General features: G+C 40.7%; 1 protein-coding gene across 1 annotated transcript in view; it reads left to right on the forward strand.

Annotated features, from left to right (window-relative positions):
* Positions 1-1,210: 1,210 nt before the first annotated feature.
* The window catches only part of TMEM30A (transmembrane protein 30A), a 42,284-nt gene continuing 20,420 nt past the window's right edge, over positions 1,211-23,074 (forward strand). The window contains exon 1 of the mRNA XM_067702753.1: positions 1,211-1,468. Within this exon, the coding sequence (XP_067558854.1) occupies positions 1,232-1,468 (237 nt within the window). The 5' untranslated portion in view covers positions 1,211-1,231. The remainder of the gene's footprint in view (positions 1,469-23,074) is intronic.

Here is a 23,074-nt window from a genome sequence, read left to right on the forward strand (position 1 = left end):
TGAACTTAAACGATAAAACAAACTAGTGAATATAACAAAAAGAAACAGACTCACAGATCGCATAGAAAACAAACTAGTTTGTTACCAGTGGGGAGAGGGAAAGGGGGACGGGCAAGGTAGGGATATGGGATTAAAAGGTACAAACTACTATGTATAAATAAGCTACAAGGTTACACTGTACAGCACAGGGAATATAGCCAATATTTTATAAGTATAAATGGAGCTTAACCTTTAAAACTGTGATTCACTATGTTGTACACTCGAAACTTACATATTGCAAATAAAGAAAAAAAGACTTCTTAAATCAATGTGCAAAAGATAAACGTGGACTCAGAAAAGACGGTACAAAGTAACTTGGAGACTATTAATGGCGGAAAAACAAGCGAGAACAGCTCAATCTCAGCCAAGATAACAGGGTTAACCAAGTCAGATGATTTATTCTTGAGGACAAAAGGGTCACTCATAATGCATCTCACTTAATATTTACATTTGTTCCTTGTGTGGAGATTTATTTTTTCAATTAGAAAAAGTCGTGGTTTTACAACTCAAGCAAATACTGCCGATCCCACGAGCCTCTGGCTCTCATGCTGTGGCCTTTTCAATGCTCCGATCCCCTTCCGAAAGGGCTTCGAGGTGAAACAAAAAGCTGTCTGGCACCGGAGCCACCCGCTCCTGGGCTAACGGGTGTGGCCCGGGTCGGCCGCGTCTGACCCGCCACCCGGAACGGCAGTCGCCACGATACCAAAGAAGCCGGCAGGTGCGTGCGAACCAAAGCTTCCGCGAGCGGAGCGAAGACGCGCCTGTGGCGCAATGGCCGAGGCCTCTTCGACCCACCCAGCCGGGGCCTCGCAGGCGCCAACGCAGCTTCACGCTCTGGGGACAGAGGCCCTCACTTCGTCGTCACAGGGCCAATGATCAGCGGGCTTCCGCCTTCTCCCTCCCCCTTCTACCCTCCTCCCTTTTCCCCTCCCCTCGTCCCTCAGGCCTCTCCTTCCTTCCTCTCTCCCTCCCTCTGGCGTGCCCAGCCGAGTCCCGCTTCCGGTCGGCGGCTGTCTGCGGAAGGGTGTCCCGCCTCTTCCGCCTTTACAGCCGAGGTGGCGGCGGCGGCGGCGGCGGCGGCGGCGGCGGCGGCGGCGGCGGCGCGTCTTCTGTCGGGGTCAGCAGGCGGGTCAGCTGGCGGGTCAGCTGGGCGGTCCACCTGCGCGTCGCGGAGCCGCGCCCGTGGGGGTCGATGGCGATGAACTACAACGCGAAGGATGAAGTGGATGGTGGGCCCCCGTGTGCTCCCGGGGGCACCGCTAAGAACCGGAGACCGGATAACACGGCCTTCAAACAGCAACGGCTGCCGGCTTGGCAGCCCATTCTTACCGCCGGCACGGTGCTCCCCACCTTCTTCATCATCGGCCTCATCTTCATCCCCATTGGCATCGGCATCTTCGTCACCTCCAACAACATCCGCGAGATCGAGGTGAGCGGACGGGAGGCAGCGGCGGTGGGAGTTGGCGCCGCCGGGGAGCGAGGTCCCCCCGCCGACCCCACTCCTTCCTCGGGTCCCGGGGCTTGACAGGCGGGCCCCGCCCTCCCCCACCTTCTCTCTTCCTCAGTTTCCACTTTCTCTTCCTACGGGTTTTCTGAATTTGCAGTTTTGCCCGCCCTTCCTCTCGCTGTTTACCGGGTTAGAGAGGGAATGAATGTTTAATGCAGAGTGTGGGTCGGGGGAAGAGCGCCCCTTTCCTGGGCGGTGTGTGTGGTTTTAACCTCCAACGGTGGTGGAAAAAAGAAGCAAAGAAAAAGAGAAGTGGAAAGAAGTTATGTGGAGATAAAACGCCAGGAGAGTTGACACGGCCAGAGTGTCATTACCTGTGTGGGGATTATCCCGGGACACGGAGATTAACACCTTGGCCATTGTTGGGGAAGAGACCCAGAGTCTTAGAGGCATTGATGATTTTTATGTCAAGAAGGTGTCATGTTACCAGATCACATATTAGGACGTGTGACCGAGGTGTGTACAGTACCTTTTGAGTTAATAGATGCTTTTAGTTATAGGGCATGAGGTAAAAGGTAACCTGAAACTTCAATTCCGGTTTTGCCTTTAGGCTACATTGATTAATAACCATGCCCTACATTCGCCCTAGTTTTTTTTTTTTCCCCAAACTTAAAACAAAAAAAAAGAAGAAAAAGAGTCAACGACCGTAACACAGAGAATAATTTGTGAATTGTCTACTGAACATTTTACTTTTATAAGACGTGTTAGAGAAACTTGGGGAAGCATCTTGACTTTTGTCAGAGAAACAATCAGTATCTTCATCCATCTGCAGTGGTGAACATAGGTTGATACAGGTTGTAAATACTTTGTGTAGATGTCCAATATTAAACATCTGCTCATCCACTTTTCTTGAATATCTGAGAAATATTTTTATCTGTTCGAAAGGGGAGGAGCTGGTACAATGTTCTCTTGATTGCTTCTGTTCTATCAGATTGTGTCATTTTTTTCCCCTCTAATTTTATTAAATACTTAAAAATTATGCATACTTTTTAATAGGGCTTTCAGAGCAATTTTATTTCAGCTACAGAAATAGGCATACTTTCCAGTTTAATTCACAGTGTTACCTGTAAAAGCAAAATCGTTATATTTTTTAATTGTACAGTGCTCATTTCTGTGTTAATAATAGTAATAAGAATTGTACAATATCTATAGCCTAGTTTTTAAATCTTTTACTAAAAACTCATTTTCAGTTTAATAACTAAAGAAAGTAACACGGTATTTATTTTTCAGCATAAAGTTTTGTTTTATCATTTTTATCTCCTAGTAGTCCTTCAAATGTAGTACTTCTTGTTCTCCCAACTGTACGAGGACCACACATATCAGGATGTGAGCGAAGTGGTGTAATACAAGGACCATGGGCTCTAGGCAGGAGTCAGGCAGAGCTGGGTTTAAATTCCAGCTCAGCCACTAACCAGCTCAGTTTATTGGAAAACATAATCTCTCTGAGCCTCCGTTTCCTCACCTGTAAAATCGGTAAATAATGCCTATCTTGTGAAATGTGAGAATTAGAAACAATATAGATAATATTCCTGGCACTAAGTTTGTACAATAGTTACTGTTATTGTGATGACCCCGAATCAGGAGATGAGAAATGGAGTCAGAGGGGTTGGTATTTGCTAGTAAGCTAGAAGAGTATTGTAAAATTGAGACAGAAACCAAACCCAGATGTCTTGATTTTCGGTCTTAAGCTTTCACGCTACACTAGGACCCTTACTGCAATGTTAGTAGTTAAGTAGAAGAAAATTTAACATTAGAAATTTCATCATCTTATTTAAACATCTTAGGTTTTTTTTTTTTTAAGATTTTTCTAGTGTGGACCATTTTTAAAGTCTCCATTGAGTTTGTTACTATATTGCTTCTGTTTTCCATTTTGGTTTTTTGGCCACGAGGCATGTGGGATCTTAACTCCTCCACTAGGTATTGAACCCGCACCCCCTGCATAAGAAGGTAAAGTCTTAACCACTGGACTGCCAGGGAAGTCCTTGAAACTTCTTAGGATATTAAGATGAAAGTAGCGATAGTTTGGAATTTTATATGATGAGTATTTACTAAATTATCAGAACTCACCTATAGATATTTACTATACTATGAAGATAAATGTTTACTTTCTTTAACACTTTCGGATTCTGAAATAAAATACAGTTCTTCACACCAAGTAGTTGGTGAAATGGAAATTTCTTTTTAAAAAAACATTTTTAAAATTAATTTTTATTGGAGTATAGTTGCTTTACAGTGTTGTATTAGTTTCTGCTGTACAGCAAAGTGAATCAGCTATACGTATACATATATCCCCTCTTTTTTGGATTTCCTTCCCATTTAGGTCACCACAGAGCACTGAGTAGGAAATATCTTAAATAGTTCTCATGTATATAATTCTGATTTCAAGTTGCCTGAAGAGTCTTCTGCAGCTTGATCTAGTTAGAAGGGCACTAAAGTTAAGAGTCAAGGCATCAGAGTTGAAGTCCCAACTTTTACTCCCTAGTTTGTGATCTTAGGCATATTTCTGAGTCTCGATTTTCATTTTACTTGAAGAGCCAAAAGATTCAGACTAGGTGGTCTCTAAGAGGCTGTTCAACTCTAATATTCTGTGACTTCCAACTTTAATGTGATTTAAAGAAAAATGCTGCATATTCAAATTGTATCACCTTTGGAACCAGAGGAAATGAAAATTAGGAATGATTAGGAATTTTGTACCAATGCTCACATACAGTTATACAAATAGAATAAATTTTTAAAAATTTGTTGATTATGTGGAGAATTGGTTCAGAGTTGGGTGTGGAGTTATTAGAAAAACCTAGGGAGCTTTCCCAAAACACACATGCGTGTTTCCGACTGCTGTCCACCCTTTGTCAGCCACTAGTTTAGTAATAAAATATGTTGAGGGTTATTAAAAGTAAATGTGTAACGAGAAGTTCTTGGCAACATTCACTTCCATACTGTAAGTTGCTCACAGCTCTTTGCCTCATTATTGAAAATTTTAAGAACTTGTATTGTTGTATTATCAGTACATCAAATTACTAGGCCAAAGGAGACTTTCCCAATCAGAATGCTTTTTTTTTTTAAATTTATTATTTATTTGTTTTTATTTTTGGCTGTGTTGGGTCTTTGTTCTGTGCGCGGGCTTTCTTTAGTTGCAGCGAGTGGTGTGCGGGCTTCTCATTGTCGTGGCTTCTCTTGTTGCAGAGCACAGGCTGTAGAGCACAGGCTCAGTAGTTGTGGCGCACGGGCTTAGTTGCTCCGCGGCATGTGGGAATCTTCCCGGGCCAGGGATCAAACCCATGTCCCCTGCATTGGCAGGCAGAGTCCCACCCACTGCGCCACCAGGGAGGAAGCCCCCAGAATGCTTTTGTAATATAGCTTGAAGTGCTAAGATCAGAAATCCAGACTTTTTAGGTAGAGAAATCAGAGGGTCTTCATCCTTTTCCCAGAAATTTTATACTAAAAAATTACTACTCTTGTAAAGCATGTTGGACTCTCCTAAAAAGGGAGTAAAAAAGGTATTTAAAAATTTTAATGCTTATATTTGGAAGAATATCTCCTCCCCCCATTAGGTGTATATATCTCGTTTAGTTGGTTTTTAGATTTTCCATAATCTAATAAAGTTATTAGAAAACAAAAGTTAATTTTATCATTCATAAGAAAATATTTAATATCTCGTTAAGACTAAGACTTAATATCTTCATTTATTATTAGCAGCAAGGAATGAATATTTTCTGTAATTTGGCAATTGTAGGAGTCAGGCACTTCTTTCTACCATATAGGTAGTGTTTTTCTAGTTGAGGGCCCTTGTTGGTGAGGCAGAGATATTAATTGAATGGGGCTAACTTGAAACAGGTAGGAGATATTCTTAATTTTTGCAATTTCACACATTTATCTGTGTGAAGTTATATAGTTGTAAATGTTTTTTTAAATTAACTTATTTTTGGCTGCATTGGGTCTTCGTTGCTGCGTGCGGGCTTTCTCTAGTTGCAGCTAGCAGGGGCTATTCTGCTGCGGTGCGCGGGCTTCTCTTGTTGCAGAGCACGGGCTCTAGGCACGTGGGCTCTGTAGTTGTGGCACGTGGGCTCAATAGTTGTGGCTCGCGGGCTCTAGAGCTCAGGCTCAGTAGTTGTGGCGCACGGGCTTAGTTGCTCTGCGGCATGTGGGATCTTCCCGGACCAGGCCTCGAACCTGTGTCCCCTGCATTGTCAGGTGGATTCTTAACCACTGCACCACCTATATAGGAAGTCCTATATAGCTGTAAATTAATGGTTAGGATCAGATGAGGACGTTATTCTGAGTGATATTCAGTATAAACTTAAAACTAAACATTTACTTCAAATTAATATTGCCAAAGTGTTCAACATACATTTTCGTCAAATTTTAGTGGATTAGGCACTAAAAATTAGGCAAGTGTAAAGATTTTAATAGTCAAATGAATTGCAGTTGCTTAGAAGTTGACTTAGAAGCTGACTCTTGGAAATTAAGAGGTTTGTGGTGTTAGTGTTATCATTTGTTTCTCACGTAACTTTAGTACTTAGGGCAAGGCACGGCAAAGTAAGTATGGCTAGCCAGACCATTTTTGTGAAGCCCAGGAACTGAGAATGGTTTTACAGATGAACGTTTGCTATTGAGTTTGATGATAGGGAACACTAACTTTGAACTCCGATAATGCGAAATGTTACCCCCCCAAAAGAATTTTATTCTTACTAGTAGACCTGTGTTACCAGAAAATTGTACACAATTGTTATTATATGTTGAATTTCGTCAATAAAAGTGTGTGCAAATTTGTTTTCTCTCTGTTATATAAGAACCTACAAATATCCTCTTGGTTTGCAAAGCCTAAAATATTTACTTTCTGGCTCCTTACAGAAAAGACATTCCTACCCTTGACTTAGAGTTTTAAAGAGACATACTGGCAAATTTAGCAGTTGTTACAAAAATAGCAGTGTTTAACTTATACATTCTGATCCTCAATAATCTTTTCAAGGTAAGTGTAGAGATTACTGGTAATTGCTTGTGTTCTACCTTCTTTGTACAAATAGATGTAGAATACCTTAGCTGAATTTACCATTAACCTTGGCGCAGGTAATATTCTTCATTTCTTTGTCACAGTCAGATAAAGTTGAAGGAACTAAAGAAAATTGTTTTTGAAATTTTTAATGACCTCTGTCTTCATTAGAGCCTCTAGAAAGGACAAATAATTCTTTTTTATTTTTATCTTTTATTTTTTAATTTTTATCTTTTAAAGATAAATTCTTTAGTGTGGAATCAGTTCAAAGGGGTACTTAAAAATGCCATTTTTAATTTAATCTAATTAATACTTAAAATGATTTACCTTATTACTCAGCATTTTGTCGAGTGACTTGTTTAGATATTATATTGATTTCCTTTAAGACAGATTTACATTCAAAAATGGAAGTTCTCCAGTTCTTATGCAGGGTAAAAATGGCATGTCCTTCAGATTCCTCCTTTCCCACCGCATTAAATTCAGTCAGTTTCTTAAGAACGGGATGTATTTTTAGAATTACTAAGAAGAATTGCCAGTTCGATTTAGGAGAGCAGTTACAATGGTAGCGGAACAAAGTTGGGAAATATGATAACTCTTAAACTAATCCAGTCATCTCCATCTGTTGTTCTGTTTTGCCTCTGGCTCTTTGTGTTTTGAATTTAAGCTATTGGCAGGTCTCCAGTTTATCATTGTATTCTGCACTGTGCCTTGTATGCTTTTGACATTTAACAGGCATTAATTTTTAAAAATAAGGGAACTGTAGTTCCTCTCCCACCTGGTAGCCTCTTTCTTTCTAGGATAAGTTATGAACTATTATCTTTAGTATAAGCTTTTTTTTCCTTCCTTTATTAAGGTTACAATTGACAAAAATTGTATTTATTTACAGTGTTCATTGTGATGGCTTGATATATGTGTATACTGTGAAATAATCACCATAATAAAGCTAATTAACATGTCTATCACTTCCCATAGTTACTCTCTTATTAAAAAGACAAGAGATAACAAGCCTTGGTGAGGGTGTAGAGAACAGGGAACTCTTGTGCAATGTAAACTCGTACAGCCATTGTGGACCAGAGTATGGAGGTTGCTCAAAAAATTAAAATATAGAACTGTCATAAGATCTAGTACTTCCACTAGGTATATATTTAAAGGAAACCAAATCAGTATCTCGAAGAGATATCTGCACTCCCACGTTCACAAACTTTGTTTTTATACCCAAATGGATTTTATTACAGTCTGGACATTAGGCCAGGCTGCCCTTGAATTTTAGCTCATGGAGGATATAGTGGTCTTTTGATGGTAAAAACTCACAGACTGAGTTAAATTTATCAAGAGTTTTAATCAACATTGAGCATTTTCTGTATGTAAAGTGCTGCTCTGGGCATAGTGGGCGACAGAAAAAAGTTTGTGGACAGGGCCTCTTTTTTTTTTCCTTCCCCCTCAAACAGAGAACCCTTCTTAAGGTACCTGAACCTGGAATCTTTTGGGGGGAGTTGAAACATACATATTAAAGGAAAACCAAGCATTGCTAGATGAGTGGCACAGACAGAAGGAATATGCCTTAGTGGTCCAAAAGAAGACAATATTACATCTGTCTCTAATAACCATGGAAAACTTTGTGGCGGAAGTGGGCTTTGAGCTGGAATTGAAGGATAAATAGCACTTCTAAGGAGGAGGTTGGATGCATTCCAAGAAAGGAGATTTATATGAACAAGATTGTAGTGGCAGGAAATCAAAAGGTGTCTAGAGAAAGTAGGAGTAAGGGTAAATAAGCTGGTGCCATGTTGTGGATAGACTGGGTATTTGATGATGATGAAACCGCCTAACTTAGACTGGGACCTGAACCCACGCGCCGGAACTCGAGCCCAGCCAAAACCCAGACTGGGACTTGAACCCATGGTCTTTTAACTGAGATCACACACCTGGTCTCAGGACTTGGGAGCGGGCTTGGGAGAAGCACACTCCACAGACAGAGTGGGTAATTTATTTCATAGGCTACTGAGTCGGAGGAATATTCCAGCTATTTTGGGGAGGGAGTGGGAATTTCTAGGAATTGGGCCACTGCCCACTTTTTGACCTTTATGGTCGGCCTTGGAACTGTCCTGGCGCCTGTGGGTGTGTCATTTAGCTTGCTGATGTGTAACAGTAAGTGTATACTGAGGCTCAAGGTCTAGTGGAAGTCGACTTGTCCGCCATCTTGGATCTATTTGGTTCTAAATAAGTTTATGTTGTGTCCTTGGACTATGTCATTCTTGTAAAGGTTGTGCCCTACCCCCTTCCCTCCTGTTTCAGTGAAATGATGGTGTCCACTGTGGAACGGTTGCAGTGAAGAGCAGTTAGATTTAGGAAGTGTTATGAAAGTAGAGCTAATAGAATTTTCTCATGTAGTGGATGTGTCGGCTGTGAGAGAAATTGTAGAATCAAAGATAACTCTAAGATATTTTGGCCTGCATTGGAAGGATGGAATTGTAATTTTGTAACCGAGCAAGGGCTTGTGTGCCTGGTTGCAGAAAGACAAACTCTGACAGCAAGCATTTGCAGCAAAGTGTAGGGGTTTATTTGCAGGGTGCCATGCAAGGGCGTGGGAGACAAGCCTCAGATCCACTCCAACTTGGTCTTTGAGTTAGGGATGTTTTAAAGGGGCAGAATGGTTTTGGGAATCAGGGTATCTTTGGTCTACAGTTCTCTGGCTAGGTGATCCATGGCTCGGGGGTCTGTAGGCTCACCTTGCCCTGGAGAAAGAAACAGCCTGAGTTTGTGTGTTAATGATGGTATCTACAACAAAAATTTTAGTACATTAAGGATGTTATCTACAACAGCAATCTTAGTCCTCTGACTCTGGATGATTAGTGTTCAGTTAGCACAGAATTGAGGTCAGAGGGGACAAAAAAGGGAACAAAGCTTTGGAGAGAGAGATTAATCATAAACTCAGTAAGGGAACATGGTTTTAGGGAAACTTGGCTTCAATTTATCAAGATGGGGAAGACTGTAGAAAAAGTTTTAGTGTGACAGTAGGGGGTTAGGGTGTGAGAAGCTGAGTAAAGAGTTCTGTTTTTAACTTGTTACGATGAGATGCCTTTTAAACATCCAAGTCGGAAATAATGAGTAGACAATTGAATATATGAGGCTAGAGTTTAGGGGGAAGGTTGAGACTGGGTTTAAGCATTGAGGATTCATCAGCGTAGATGATACACAAAGACACAAGATGGAATGAAGTCAAAAGAGTGATTATAGGTCAAAAAAAGTGAGAACATCCAAAGAAAGCCCTGAGTCACTCCAGTGCTTATAGAAGTTGGGGAGATGAGGAGGAACTAGCATGGAGACTGGAAAGGAGCAGCCAGTGAGGACTGAGGGCTGGCCTTTGGGTTTACAACATGAAAGGAGCAGTCTTGCAGTGAATGATGTCACTGTCCATGAGGGTTTTCAAGCCAGAAACTCTGGAAGTCTACCTAAGCTTATCATCCCATCTCTAGGCGTTAAGTTCTATAGTTTTACTTTCTCTATATTTTTAAAATCTTTTTTCCCATTACCACTGCCTTTTTCTTAGTTTATGTTCTTAACATTTCTCATCTGGATTATTGCAGTAGCATTCTTTTTTTTCTTTTTTCGTTCTAGTCTGGCATTTTCTTTAGTCTTTCTGCATGTCACTGCCAGAGTGATCTTTTAAACAGCCTAATCTGAATATTTCATTCTCTTGCTTAAAATTTCTTGTATGTCTCCCTGTAGCATTCAGGATAATGTTCAGAACCCTTAATGTGAAATGTAACTTTCTTCATGACAGGCTACTTTCTGTTTCTCTGGCCTCGTCTCCTACCACTCGCCTGCCCTTTGCTCTAACCATAGCAAACTGCTGTATTTTATGGGATGTGGCATGCTGCTAGATCTACCTGAAATGTCCTTCCTTTTCTTGTTCTACCATGGTTTTCAAATTACGTTCCTGTCAACACTATGGAAGGTTTTCCCTGATTTCTCCCCTTTCCATTTTCAAGGAAAATGATATATATACAATATGCAAGATCAAACATGTATAACTATGATATCCATCCATATCTGAAGGCAAACAAATTTGCTTATTGAACAGTAATTCACAACAGTAAAAATTTAGCAAACAAGTTTTTTGGCAAATGCTGCAAGCAGAAGAGGGATGATGATGATTTTAAAAATGGCAGATTTTTTTTTTTTTTGCAGTACACGGGCCTCTCACTGCTGTGGCCTCTCCCGTTGCGGAGCACAGGCTCAGCGGCCATGGCTCACGGGCCCAGCCGCTCCGCGGCATGTGGGATCTTCCCAGACCGGGGCACGAACCCGTGTCCCCTGCATCGGCAGGCGGGCTCGCAACCACTGCGCCACCAGGGAAGCCCTGATTTTTTTGATGCTTATTTTAGAAGGAGGTACTGTTGTATACTTATTAGTTCTGAAAAGCTGGAAACCATAGACCAACCTCCAATTACATGGATTTGTAGTTTAATTTCTAAATTAATTAAAATATAAGAATGATTATGTGACATTTAATAACATTGTGCATCACTATGCTGAGTAAGTTGGCTATTGTTCTAAGCTCTCAGGTCTCACATTATATACAATTATATTTAACTTTGAAAAAGTTTTTGAAATTATTTGTTTTTCCTTGAGTTTTAAAACGATGGAATGTACTTTTTCTTCTCCCTTTTAAAAAACTGGCATGAAGTCTCAAAGCTTGATTTGTACTGGAAGAAGTGAGAGTCAAATTCAAGGATACTAAGCATATTGCTAAGGAAGAATTGACAGAACTTGGGTGCTAATTCCCAAGAGGATGCCAAGATTTTGAGCTTGGATGCTTGGGACAATGGTGGTACCATTTATAGGCATCAAAAGACCACAGTTGGGTGTGAGATTATGGGGTTCAGTGAATCATCACTGTTGATTTTTTTTTTAAGTAAAGTTTTTAGTGAAGCATAATGCCCCCCCTGGCCCCCTGCCCCAAATTAACAAGTCACATATGTCTGACTTAGTTTTGGAAAGATCACTGTGGATTTGAAATAGAGAGAGATGGTAAGAGTTTCAAGTGGGAGGGAAGAAATTCAACCAAATGAATACATCTAGGGATATAAAAATGGGACTGGGGGGTGAAAATAAGACCGGTGGTGATTTAGAGAGGAGAGTATAATGTATGAAATATGCTATGAGGTAGCATGAGGTTATCGTCACAAAGTAGCACTGGAGACAAAGATAAAAGCCACTGATGTTTGAACATCAGTTACATGACTATACAAAGACAATGTTTTATATAGAAAAGACCATGTATTTCCTTAAAATAAAAGCCCTGCTTTACTCATATTAACTGCTTATCTGTTCCTTTGATCTACCCTGTTACATAGATTGGAGCATAATTAGCAAAGCCCTTTTCATCAGTTCTGTCCTAGGCAGTTTTTATAACTTGATACTTTTGTAAGAGTTTTAAGGGGTAAACTAAAACTTCAGGTTGGAATTTACTTTTTCGTTTGTAGAAATGCGTTAAATGCCAGATATAAAAACTTTGTGTATGGAACTTTATATTATAAAAGTCTATTTCAGGTTCTAAAAGTTAAGATGGTGCTAGAATGACATCTACCTATCATAACAAAGTTGTTGTTTTTGATCTGTATTTTAGGTGAAAACTCTGAAGATTTGGTAGTACTGTTTAAAACGTCAGCATATTCATGAACGGGGCCAATTTTATTTTTAAAATATAATGTCTTTTAAATTGACTTCCATATTTCTAAATTATTGTATGGTGCATGTTATTCAGGATTAATGGGAGGCAGCAGTGCAGTCTAATGGAAAGAACAGCAACTTTGGAGCTAGCCAGATATGATTATATCACTGTCATGGATTGAATTGTGTCCCAGCGAAAGATGTGCTGAAATCTTAACTCCTAGTACCTGTGAATGTGACTTTATTTGGAAATAGAGTCATTGCAAATGTAATCAAGATGAGGTTATTCGGGTGGGCTCCTATCCAGTATGACTGGTGTCCCTATAAGAAGAGACAGGCACAGAGGGAAGAAGATGTGAAGACAGGGATATAGGGAGAACTGTGTAACAGCAGAGACAGAGGTGGTGTGATGCAGCTGCAAACCAAGGAATGCCGGCTGCTGCCAGAAGCTAGCAGGAGGCAAGGACAGTTTCTCCCCAGAGTCTCAGAGGGAGAATAGCCCTGCTGACACCTTGAATTCAGACTTCTAGCCTCCAGAACTGCGAGAGAAGAAATTTCTCTCGTTCTAAGACACCCAGTTTGTGGTATTTTGTTTCACCAGCCCTAGGAAACTAATAATAGTCACATACTAGCTGATTGGCTTTGGGCAGTCATTTAACCTCTGAATCTCAATCTCTCTGTAAAAGATTAAAATAGTTCTGGTATGGAATAGACATTTGGGAAATAATAGCTAGTTTTTCTATTGCTATTCTTTCTTCAAAGATAGTTTACATTTGTATATCACCTAATTCATTCATTTATCATTTCCACCTCTGAGCATGAGCCTTACTGATTGAATTAGAAGTAAACATCTTTTCTGTGGCTCCCACTCAGATTCTTTAACCTACAGAAACATGCTGCAGATTTCATGTGACCCATAGAATTTTATTAGGATATAAAGGATTGAGCATGTTCTATAGCTATCAGTTTAGAACTAAGCTTTTGATTTTTTAAAAGCTAATCTTCAAAAATAAAAGAGTGACTGAATTAAAAAAAAATTGAACTCTTAACTTTTAACAGGCTCTAAATAATTTAAGTATGTGTCAACTGAAGGAAAACCGATAACCTAAAAGCTGGGAGTTAAGTTTTGTTTGGGGATCTTACTGAGGACTACAGTCCAGGACACAGCCTCTCAGCTCTGAGAAACTGCTCCGAAGAGGTAAGGGAAGAGTCAGGATGTGCAGGAGTCTTTGCTGGACTAATCACAAAGAACAGGCATCCGAAGTTCATGATTTTAGTGCTTTTCTGTGTATGGGAAGATGCAAGAGTCTGGGCTCACTGAAATTATACCTTACATGTGCATCTTAACTATCTCGGGCCAGTATCTAAAACACAGAATGCTTCCTGTTTTTTTCCCATCCTGAATCTTCCCTCAGGGTGCACCGTTGGTGGGCAGCTGCGATGTCTAATGACTTGACCCTTGTAGAGCTGGGATGGGGGCCACATTCCCTGTCCACATGTGTATGTTTATTTCTTTCCTCTACCCCCTTTATCTGATGAGCTTTTTTTTTAAAAAAATAATTAATTAGTTTATTTATTTTTGGCTGTGTTGGGTCTTCGTTTCTGCGCGAGGGCTTTCTCCAGTTGTGGCAGACGGGGGCCACTCTTCATCTCGGTTCGCAGGCCTCTCACTGTCGCGGCCTTTCTTGTTGCGGAGAACGGGTTCCAGACACGCAGGCTCAGTAGCTGTGGCTCACGGGCCCAGTTGCTCTGCGGCATGTGGGATCTTCCCAGACCAGGTCTCGAACCCATGTCCCCTGCATTGGCAGGCAGATTCTCAACCACTGCGCCACCAGGGAAGCCCTGATGAGCATTTCTGAAGGGAATTTTTCTTATTTATGTATTACTAATTTAATAAAAAAGAAGCATTTAAAATACTTTTTAACATGTTCGGTACTCCACAACACCCTGCTGTCTTTTTGTGCCTCTTTTACTGTTCCTCTCACTCTCTCAGTCAATCAATGCCCACCTTCTTTCCCACTCAGGCCTGGGTTATACAAATTACCTTGTCTACAGTCATAGTAATCTCTGTGGAAAATTCAGTGCTGTCCCTCACGTTTGAGCTTTGAGTAGGAAGCAGTGTAACTTGCATTACTTCCTCTGAGGCAAGAACGTGCACCATGGCTCAGCCTTTACAGCCTTTTCTTTTTGCCCAAGATCTCTGAGTAGCAAAGCAGGGAAGTTGGCTGCTGTTGTGCCACACCAGTGGCATCAGCGTGACTTATAAAACTAAAGAATCTGCTCTAGGCCCCTCGGGCAAGGTTACCGTCTTGACCTTCCTATTCCCTCGCTCCTCTGCCTTGCCTGATGGTAACTGAACGAGCTTCCTGGTGGCTGCTGAGATTACTGCACCTCGTGTGTGCAGCAGTGTTGGTGGAGGGTGCTATCTCCTGAAGCTTCTGATACTGTTGTTTCTAAGAATTCTACAACAGTACTGGGATGGCCTTTTCCACAGCTCTATCCCCATTTTGTCACCTGGACTGCAAAGCCACACTGCTCTAGCTTATAGTGGCTCGTCACAAACGCTACCCCTTTAGCTTCGACTCTGCAACCCTATTCCACTTTCCTGGTTTCTGAGACCTAGATTTTCCTTATTACTAGTAGCCAACTGTTTTATAAATGGACAGATCTTTAACTCAGAACTTTGTCCTAAATTCTTGTATCTTGGGTTTGTTCCTGTGCTAAGCCCTCAGTTAGAGATTGTCCCTCTTGGTACTGTCACCCTGTAGATAACATCCACTTGTCAGCCCTCGTGGAGAAATTTGCTAAATACTGGATTAGGTATGTGTTTCCATAGTACCTGTACTTCTTTTACCAAAACACCCGTTCCATCTTAGTGACCGTGTTCTGTATTAGACAGTGAGCTCCATGTGATTAGGTATTGGGATGAGTCCCTCTTGCCTGGAACACACAGACATTCAAGTAAATATTAAGTTAATAAGTGATTCTTTCCTGACAGGGTGTTCAGGAAGAAATCAAAGTCTCGTTATCTTAGACTTTTAAAAAAATCTGTTGTTAATATCAATACAAGTGTTTGATTATGTTAGCCTCCTCTGTCTCCATTTCCTTATTTCCTTTTTTAAATTTAAATTTTAAGTTTTTTGGCTGTGTTGGGTCTTCGTTGCTGCATGCGAGCTTTCTCTAGTTGCGGCGAGCAGGGGCTGCTTGCTCTCCATTGCGGTGTGCGGGCTTCTCATTGCGGTGGCTTCTCTTGTTGCGGAGCACGGGCTCTAGGCACGCGGGCTTCAGTAGTTGTGGCTCGTGGGTTCAGTTGCTCCACGGCATGTGGAATCTTCCTGGATCAGGGATCGAACCCGTGTCCCCTGTATCGGCAGGCGGATTTTAACCACTGCGCCACCAGGGTAGTCCCATTTCCTTATTTCCTGAAGGACATTTTTAACACTCGGGATTATTTAACTTTCAGAGGCTTTGTTGTCAGCAATATTAACCAACTCTGGGTAGCTTACAGGGGAAAGGGATTTATTGGAGGAGATTGGGTAGCTCTCACACAAAATAGATGGGAGGTCTAGAAGATCAGGTTTGGAGACAGGAGGGAAGGAAGGGAAGTTTGGAAGCAGAAACAGTGGCTCAGATGCCACAGCTGCTGTTGAGTTCCCTGTTCGACTTCTGCTGCCGCTGCTGAGCTCATCACACCCACTCCTCTCCGATTTATATGGAGATTCAGTTCTCTAGTCTCAATCAGGATTGATCGTATGTATGCTTTTGTCCTGGCTCCTGGGGTTAGGGAGAGGAAGGACTCATTTACTCCCTTGGCTTCTGAAGTGGAAGTTGGAGCCCGGCCTGCCTCCAAAACTCTCCACCAGGAGAATTCCCCAGGGCTTGGAAGTGTGTTTGGGTGCTGGGCATCCAAATTAACAACAATAAGTCACAGTTATCCCCCAGATTTATCTTCATTCTTATAATCTGCAGACTCTGAGTTTGTATATCAGAAAGGATGGTATGTACATTGTGCAAGAGGACATAGAATGGTGGAGAGAACAGAAATTTTGGAGAAAGGCAGAGCTGGGTTCAAATTCTTGATGGGTGATCTTGGGAAAATTACTAAACCTCCCTAAATGTCAGTTTCCTAGGTTAAAATGAGGAAAATAAAAATTAACTTTTCAGGACTACGTGTTAATGAGATGGTGTGTGTTAAGTGCTTATAATGTCTGAAACTTAGTATATCCATTCAATAAGCAGTGGCCAGTAAAACAAAGCATGTAGATACGGATCCAGTTTACCTTTTAGTGTTGTCTCGTTTCCTTCCAACATGAAAACTCTCTCCACAAATCCAAAGTGTCATCCTGAAATGTACCTGTGCTCTCTACCTTCGTGCTTCTCCATATGTCGCCTTTTTCCATCCTTTTTTTTTCCTTTTAATGGCTCAGTTCAAATCCTCTTTTCTTCTCAGTGAGAAAGTGCTAGTCAATCTAGTACTTACTGCCCTCTTTGCCGTTCAGTTTAGCACTTAACGTTTATAGTCATTTTCTTTGTGTTTATGCACTATCTTTGATAGTCTTCTGGAGGGCCAAGGGGACTGACTATGGTGGTGAAGAAGCAGTTTAGTAGAAGGAACATTGGGCTTGGAGTAAAAAATCCTTGCTTCTAGCGTAGCACCAGCTACTGCTGTTCGTGTATCCTTGGACAAGCTTCTGAATGTTCTCTTTATGTAAAATGAGGATAATACTATAGGATTTTGGTGAGGATCAGATGAAATATGTGTGGAATAGAAAGGACTGTGTAAACTGTATCGACTAAGTATAAGATATGATTACTTTTGTATCTTCATGTCATGCCTTGCACATAGTAAGGCTTAAAATGTGAATGACAGTTTTTTTACTTTCAGAATTTCCTGGAATCAAAAGACATGCAATTTTTTGTACATTTAAAAAAGTATAATTAAAAGATTGTGATGAAAATGTTATAGCTATTCTTTGAAGTATAATTTGACATTCAGCAATAATTCTTGGTTTCGAAAAATGTTCAGGTTTAATATACTGTAGTATAATTTATTAGATTTCACATTCCATCGTATTATTTTTGTTCAGTTAAATAAAGAAAATATATCTTTGCTTAATCACAGCTGATGATCTGTCTTTCCTCCTTTGCCCTAGAAAATAATTTGAAAGAGAGTGGTTTAAGAGGTTTTTGTTCAAAGGCAAACAATATGGTAATAGGCCCAGCTGACAACTTTTTTTTTTTAATCCTAAATTTGACTTAGAAGAGAGAGAAGATGTGCAGAGATTATTAAATTAAAAAAATCGAAAAAAATTTAATATATTTTAACATAGATTTTTAAATATAGTTAATTTTTCTAAATGTTCTTATGTTTTCTTTCATCTTGTCAAAACCATAAAAGTTGGCTTTTAAGTGCGATATTGTGCATGAATAAGCCCTGGGTGGAAAGCTGTGGCCCCACAGGTTTAGTGAAAAATTATACACGTTTTCTCTCTCTTCATTTAGGAGACCTGTTTTTTTAGCTTGTTTTAATTACGTGCCTAGCTTCTCTTAGATATTTGCAGTGAATGAAAATTTTCTCTAAACAAAGTTTCATTAGTAAGTAAGCTTTGATGGAGGACATTTTAATAGGTTATATCGGAATTTGACAAAACCAAGTTTTGTTAAGCAGTTTTGTGGTTTTTGAAAAGCAATTATATGTAATTTTTAAAATTATTAAAAAAAATTTATTGGAGTATGGTTGATTAACAATGTTTTGTTAGTTTCAGGTGTACAGCAAAGTGATTCAGTTATGCATATACATATATTCATTCTTTTTCAGATTCTTTACCCATATAGGTTATTACAGAATATTGAGTAGAGTTCCCTGTGCTACCCAGTAGCTCCTTGTTGGTTATCTATTTTATATATGGTAGTATGTGTATGTTAATCCCAAGCTCCTAATTTATACCCCCCGCCCCATTTCCCCGTTGGTAACCATAAGTTTGTTTTTGAAATCTGTGAGTCTGTTTCTGTTTCGTAAATAAGTTCATTTTTTATCATTTTTTAAATTAGATTCCACATATGAGGGATATCATGATACTTGTCTTTGTCTGACTTAGTTTGATAATCTCTAGGTCCATCCATGTTGCTGCAAATGGCATGCTTTTGTTCTTTTTTTATGGCTGAGTAATGCTCCATTGTATATATGTACCATCTTTTTTTTTTTTAAGATTTATTTATTTATTATTTATTTATTTTTGGCTGTGTTGGGTCTTAGTTGCGGCACGTGGGCTCTTCACTGAGGCATGCAGGATCTTTTGTTGAGGTGCGTGGCCTTCTCTCTAGTTGTGGCGTGTGGATTTTCTCCTCTCTAGTTGTGGCGCGCAGTCTCCAGGGTGTGTGGGCTCTGTAGTGGTGCGTGGGTTCCAGAGCGCTTGGGCTCTGTAGTTTTGCAGCACGTGGGCTCTAGTTGAGGCGCGTGAGCTCAGTAGTTGTGGCACACAGGTTTAGTTGCCCCACTGTGTGTGGGATCTTAGTTCCCTGACCAGGGATCAAACCCGCGTCCCCTGCATTGTAAGGTGGATTCTTTACCACTGGACCACCAGGGAAGTCCCTGTGTACCACATCTTCTTTATCCATTCCTCTGTCGATGGCCATTTAGGTTGCTTCCATGTCTTGGCTGTTGTAAATAGTGCTGCAGTGAACATTGGGGTGCATGTATTTTTTTGAATTATGGTTTTCTCTGGATATATGCCCAGGAGTGGGATTGCTGGATAATGTGGTAGTTCTGTTTTTAGTTTTTTAAGGAACCTCCATAGCAAGAGTAGGTACAATTGTAAATTGTACCAATTTACATTGCCACCAAAAATATAGGAGGGTTCTGTAGATGTTGTAATTTGATGCTCTATTTTCTATATACATATTTTAACCTTTTTTTTTAATTATGAAAAGAAATTGAATATCCATATATAAAGTTTAAATGTTCAGCTTCAGAAATAAAGATTAGTTGGCTTTTTTTTTAAACTTTATTAAAGACAATTAGGGTTGCTAATGATAAAATTCTTATTTATCAAGAGAGTGATAAGACAAGTCATAGTCTGGGAGAAAAAAGTGTTGAAAGGCATATCTGATTAAGGACTGTTACCAAAATGTACAAAGAACTCATAATAGTCAATAAAAGAAAATGGAAAACCCTATTAAAAATGGGCAAAAGACCTGAACAGATACCTCACCTGACAATATCTTAGTCAGCTTAGGATTCTATAACAAAATGTAGACTAGGTGGCTTAAACAACGGGTACTCATTTCTCACAGTCCTTGAGGCAGGGATGTCCAAGATCATGGTGCTGATAGGTTCAGTTCTTGCTGAGGACCCTCTTTCTGGCTTGCAGATGGCCACCTTCTTGCTGTGTCCTTACCATGGCATAGAGAGAAGGAGCTCTGATTTCTTTTCCTCTTCTTATTAAGGATACTAATCCCACCATGGGGGCCCCACCCTCCTGACCTCATCTAAACCTAATTACCTTCCAAAGGCCTACCACCAAATGCTATCATACTGGGGATTAGGGATTCAAAATAGAATTTGGAGGGAGAGGAGACACAAACATTCAGTTCATACATTCTGCCCCTGTGCTCCTCAAATTCATGTCCTCACATGCAAAACACTTTCATTCCATCATCAGCCCCAAAAGTCTCAACTGGTTCCAGTATCGACTCTAAAGTCTAAACTGTCTTCTCAATATCATTTTAATCAGATATGGGTGAGACTTAAGAGACTTTCATCCTGAGGCAAAATTTCTTTCCAGCTGTGAACCTGTGGAACCAGACGTGCTTCCAAAATTCCATGGAGGGACAGGCATAGTATAGACACTCAAATTTGAAAGGGGAAGAAATGAAAAGAAAGGGGTGATGAGTTCCAAGCAAGTCTCCAAAACCTAGCAAGACAAATGTCATCAGATCTTAAGGCTGGAGAATAATACTCTCTGGTCTGACACTGCCTTCAGGACCCACTGGGATAGAAGTCCTGCCCCGAGGCTCCAGATTGCTGCCCTCTGGTCTGTTGAGCTCCTCCCCCAGTATGAACCGAGGATGTAGCCCTGATGGTCTCGAAATCATCTCTGGGATCATTCTTCTCATCTTGGAGAATCAATAGCACATTCTGTAGCCGAATGGCTGTATGGGCCAGTCCTGTAAGATCTAAGCAAGTCCCTCAGCTTTCCTTCATTTTGTCCCTTCTCTTTCCCCTTCCGTTCACACTGGCAGTGTTTCTGCTGGAATGGCTGATTAGGTCCTTGGTTCAAACCCACACTAATCTCTTTATCGAATGATTGTTCAGCTACACCGTAGTATTCTCTTCAGAACAAGCTTTCTGATTTTTTGTAGTACGGATAGGTTTGAGAATTTTCCAAATCATAAGTTTTGGTCCCTTTTTGCTTAACATTATTCCTTATTCCATTTGTTTCTCTCTTCTTCCATTTTACTGTAAGCAGTCAGGTGGAACCAAGACACTCTTTGAATACTGTGCTTGGAAATCTACCTAAATATCCAGTTTCATGGCTCACAAGTTCTACATTCCACAGAACACTAGAGCACACTTTAGCCAAATTCTCTGCCACTTTATGACAAGGATCACCTTTTTTTCCATTGTCCAGTAATGTTCCTCATTTCTGAGTAAGACCTCACCAGGATGGCCTTTTACCATCTATATTTCTACCAATATTCTGATCACATTTATTTATTAATTCTCTAAAGAGATGGAAGCTTTCTTTCTAACTCTCCTCATTTCTCTTTGAGATGTCACCAGAATCACCTTTAATGTTTATATTTCTAGCATGCATCTCAAATCTCCAGCCTCTAACCGTTTCCCAGTTCCAAAGCCACTTCTTTTTGAGTATTTGTTAAAACAGCACCCCACTTTTCAGGACCGAAATCTGTCAATTTGGGCTGCTATAAAAATATATATATATAACTGATTCATTTTGTTGTAAAGCAGAAATTAACACACCATTGTAAAGCAATTATACTCCAATAAAGATGTTAAAAAACAAAAAAAACAATATAGACTAGATGGCTTAAAAAACAGACATTTATTTCTCACAGTCTTAGAGGCTGGGAAGTCTAGATCAGGGTGCTGGCAGATTCAGTTCCTTCAGATTCTTCACCCTGAAAAGGGTGGAGACCCTTTTCCTGACTTGTATTGATAGATGGCTGCCTTCTCACTTTGTCCTCACGTAGCTGAGAGAGAGAGAGAGAGAGAGGGAGAGAGAGGGAGAGGGAGAGAGAGAGAGAGAGAGAGAGGGAGAGAGAGAGAGAGAGGGAGAGAGAGAGCATGAGCGCGAGCACGCTCTGGTCTTTCTTCTTCGTCTTAGGAGGATACTAGTCGTATCACAGAGGCCCTACCTTCATGACCTCATCTGAACCTAATCCAGGGACTTCCCTGGTGGCGCAGTGGTTAAGAATCTACCTGCCAATACAGGGGACACAGGTTCGATCCCTGGTCCAGGAAGATCCCACATGCCGCGGAGCAACTGAGCCTGTGCGCCACAACTACTGAGCCTGCGCTCTGGAGCCCTCGAGCCACAGCTACTGGACCCGCACGCTACAACTACTGAAACCCTCATGCTCTAGAGCCTGCAAACCGCAACTCCTGAGCCCATGCATCGCAACTGCTGAAGCCCGTGTGCTCTAGAACCCACATGCTGCAACTACTGAAGCTTGCATGCCTAGAGCCTGTGCTCTGCAACAAGAGAAGCCACCGCAATGAGTAGTCCGCGCACCTCAACAAAGAGTAGCCCCTGCTCGCCACAACTAGAGAAAGCCCACGCGCCGCGACAAAGACCTAACGCAGCCAAAAATATAAATAAAATTTAAAAGATAAATAACCCTAATCCAATGTCCCCACCTCCAAATTAATCACATTGGGAATTAGGGCTTCAACATATGAATTTTGGGGGGACATAAACCTTTAGTCCATAGTACACAGATGGCAAGTAAACAAGTGAAAGATGCTTGACATGATCATTAGGGAATTGCAAATTAAAACAACAGTGAGATACCACTATACACCTATTAGTGAAAACCCAAAACGTCAACAGCACCACGTGCTGGTGAGGTTGTGGAGCAACAGGAACTCATTCATTGCCGGTGGGAATGCAAAGTGGTGCAGTCACTTTGGAAGACAGTTTGGCAGTCTCTTACAAAACTAAACATACTCTTACCATGAAATCCAGCATTTCTACTCCTTGTTATTTACGTAAATGGGCTGAAAACTTAGGTCCACACAAAAACCTGCATGTGGATGTTTATAGCAGTTTTACTTGTACTTGCCCAAACTTGGAAACAACCAAGATATCCTTCAGCAGGTGAATGGATAAATAATCTGTGGTGGACCAAGAAAATGGAATAATCTTCAATGCTAAAAAGAAATGTGCTGTCAAGCCATGAAAAGACAGTGAGGAACCTTAAATGCATATTCCTAAGTGAAAGAGGTAAATCCGAAAAGGCTGCGTACTTTATGATTCCAATTATGTGACATTCTGGAAAAGGCAGAACTATGGAGACAGTAAAAAGATCCATGGTTGTCAGGGCTTAGGGATAAGGGAGGAATGAATAGACAGAGTACAGAGGATCTTTTAGGCAGTGCAACTATTCTGTGTGATACTGTGATGGTGTATATATGTCATTATACCCTTGTCAAAACCCATGGAATGTACAACACCTAGAGTGAATCTTAAGGTAAACCACTGCCTTTGGGTGATAATGATGTGTCATTGTAGGGTCATCATTGGTAGCAAATGTATTACTCTGGTGAGGGATATTGATAATCAAGGAGATTGTGTATGTGTAGGTCCAGGGAGTATATGGGAACTCTGTAGTTTGCACTCAAT

The sequence above is a fragment of the Pseudorca crassidens genome, chromosome 13, assembly GCF_039906515.1.
Source record: "Pseudorca crassidens isolate mPseCra1 chromosome 13, mPseCra1.hap1, whole genome shotgun sequence".
NCBI classification, from domain to species: Eukaryota; Metazoa; Chordata; class Mammalia; order Artiodactyla; family Delphinidae; genus Pseudorca; species Pseudorca crassidens.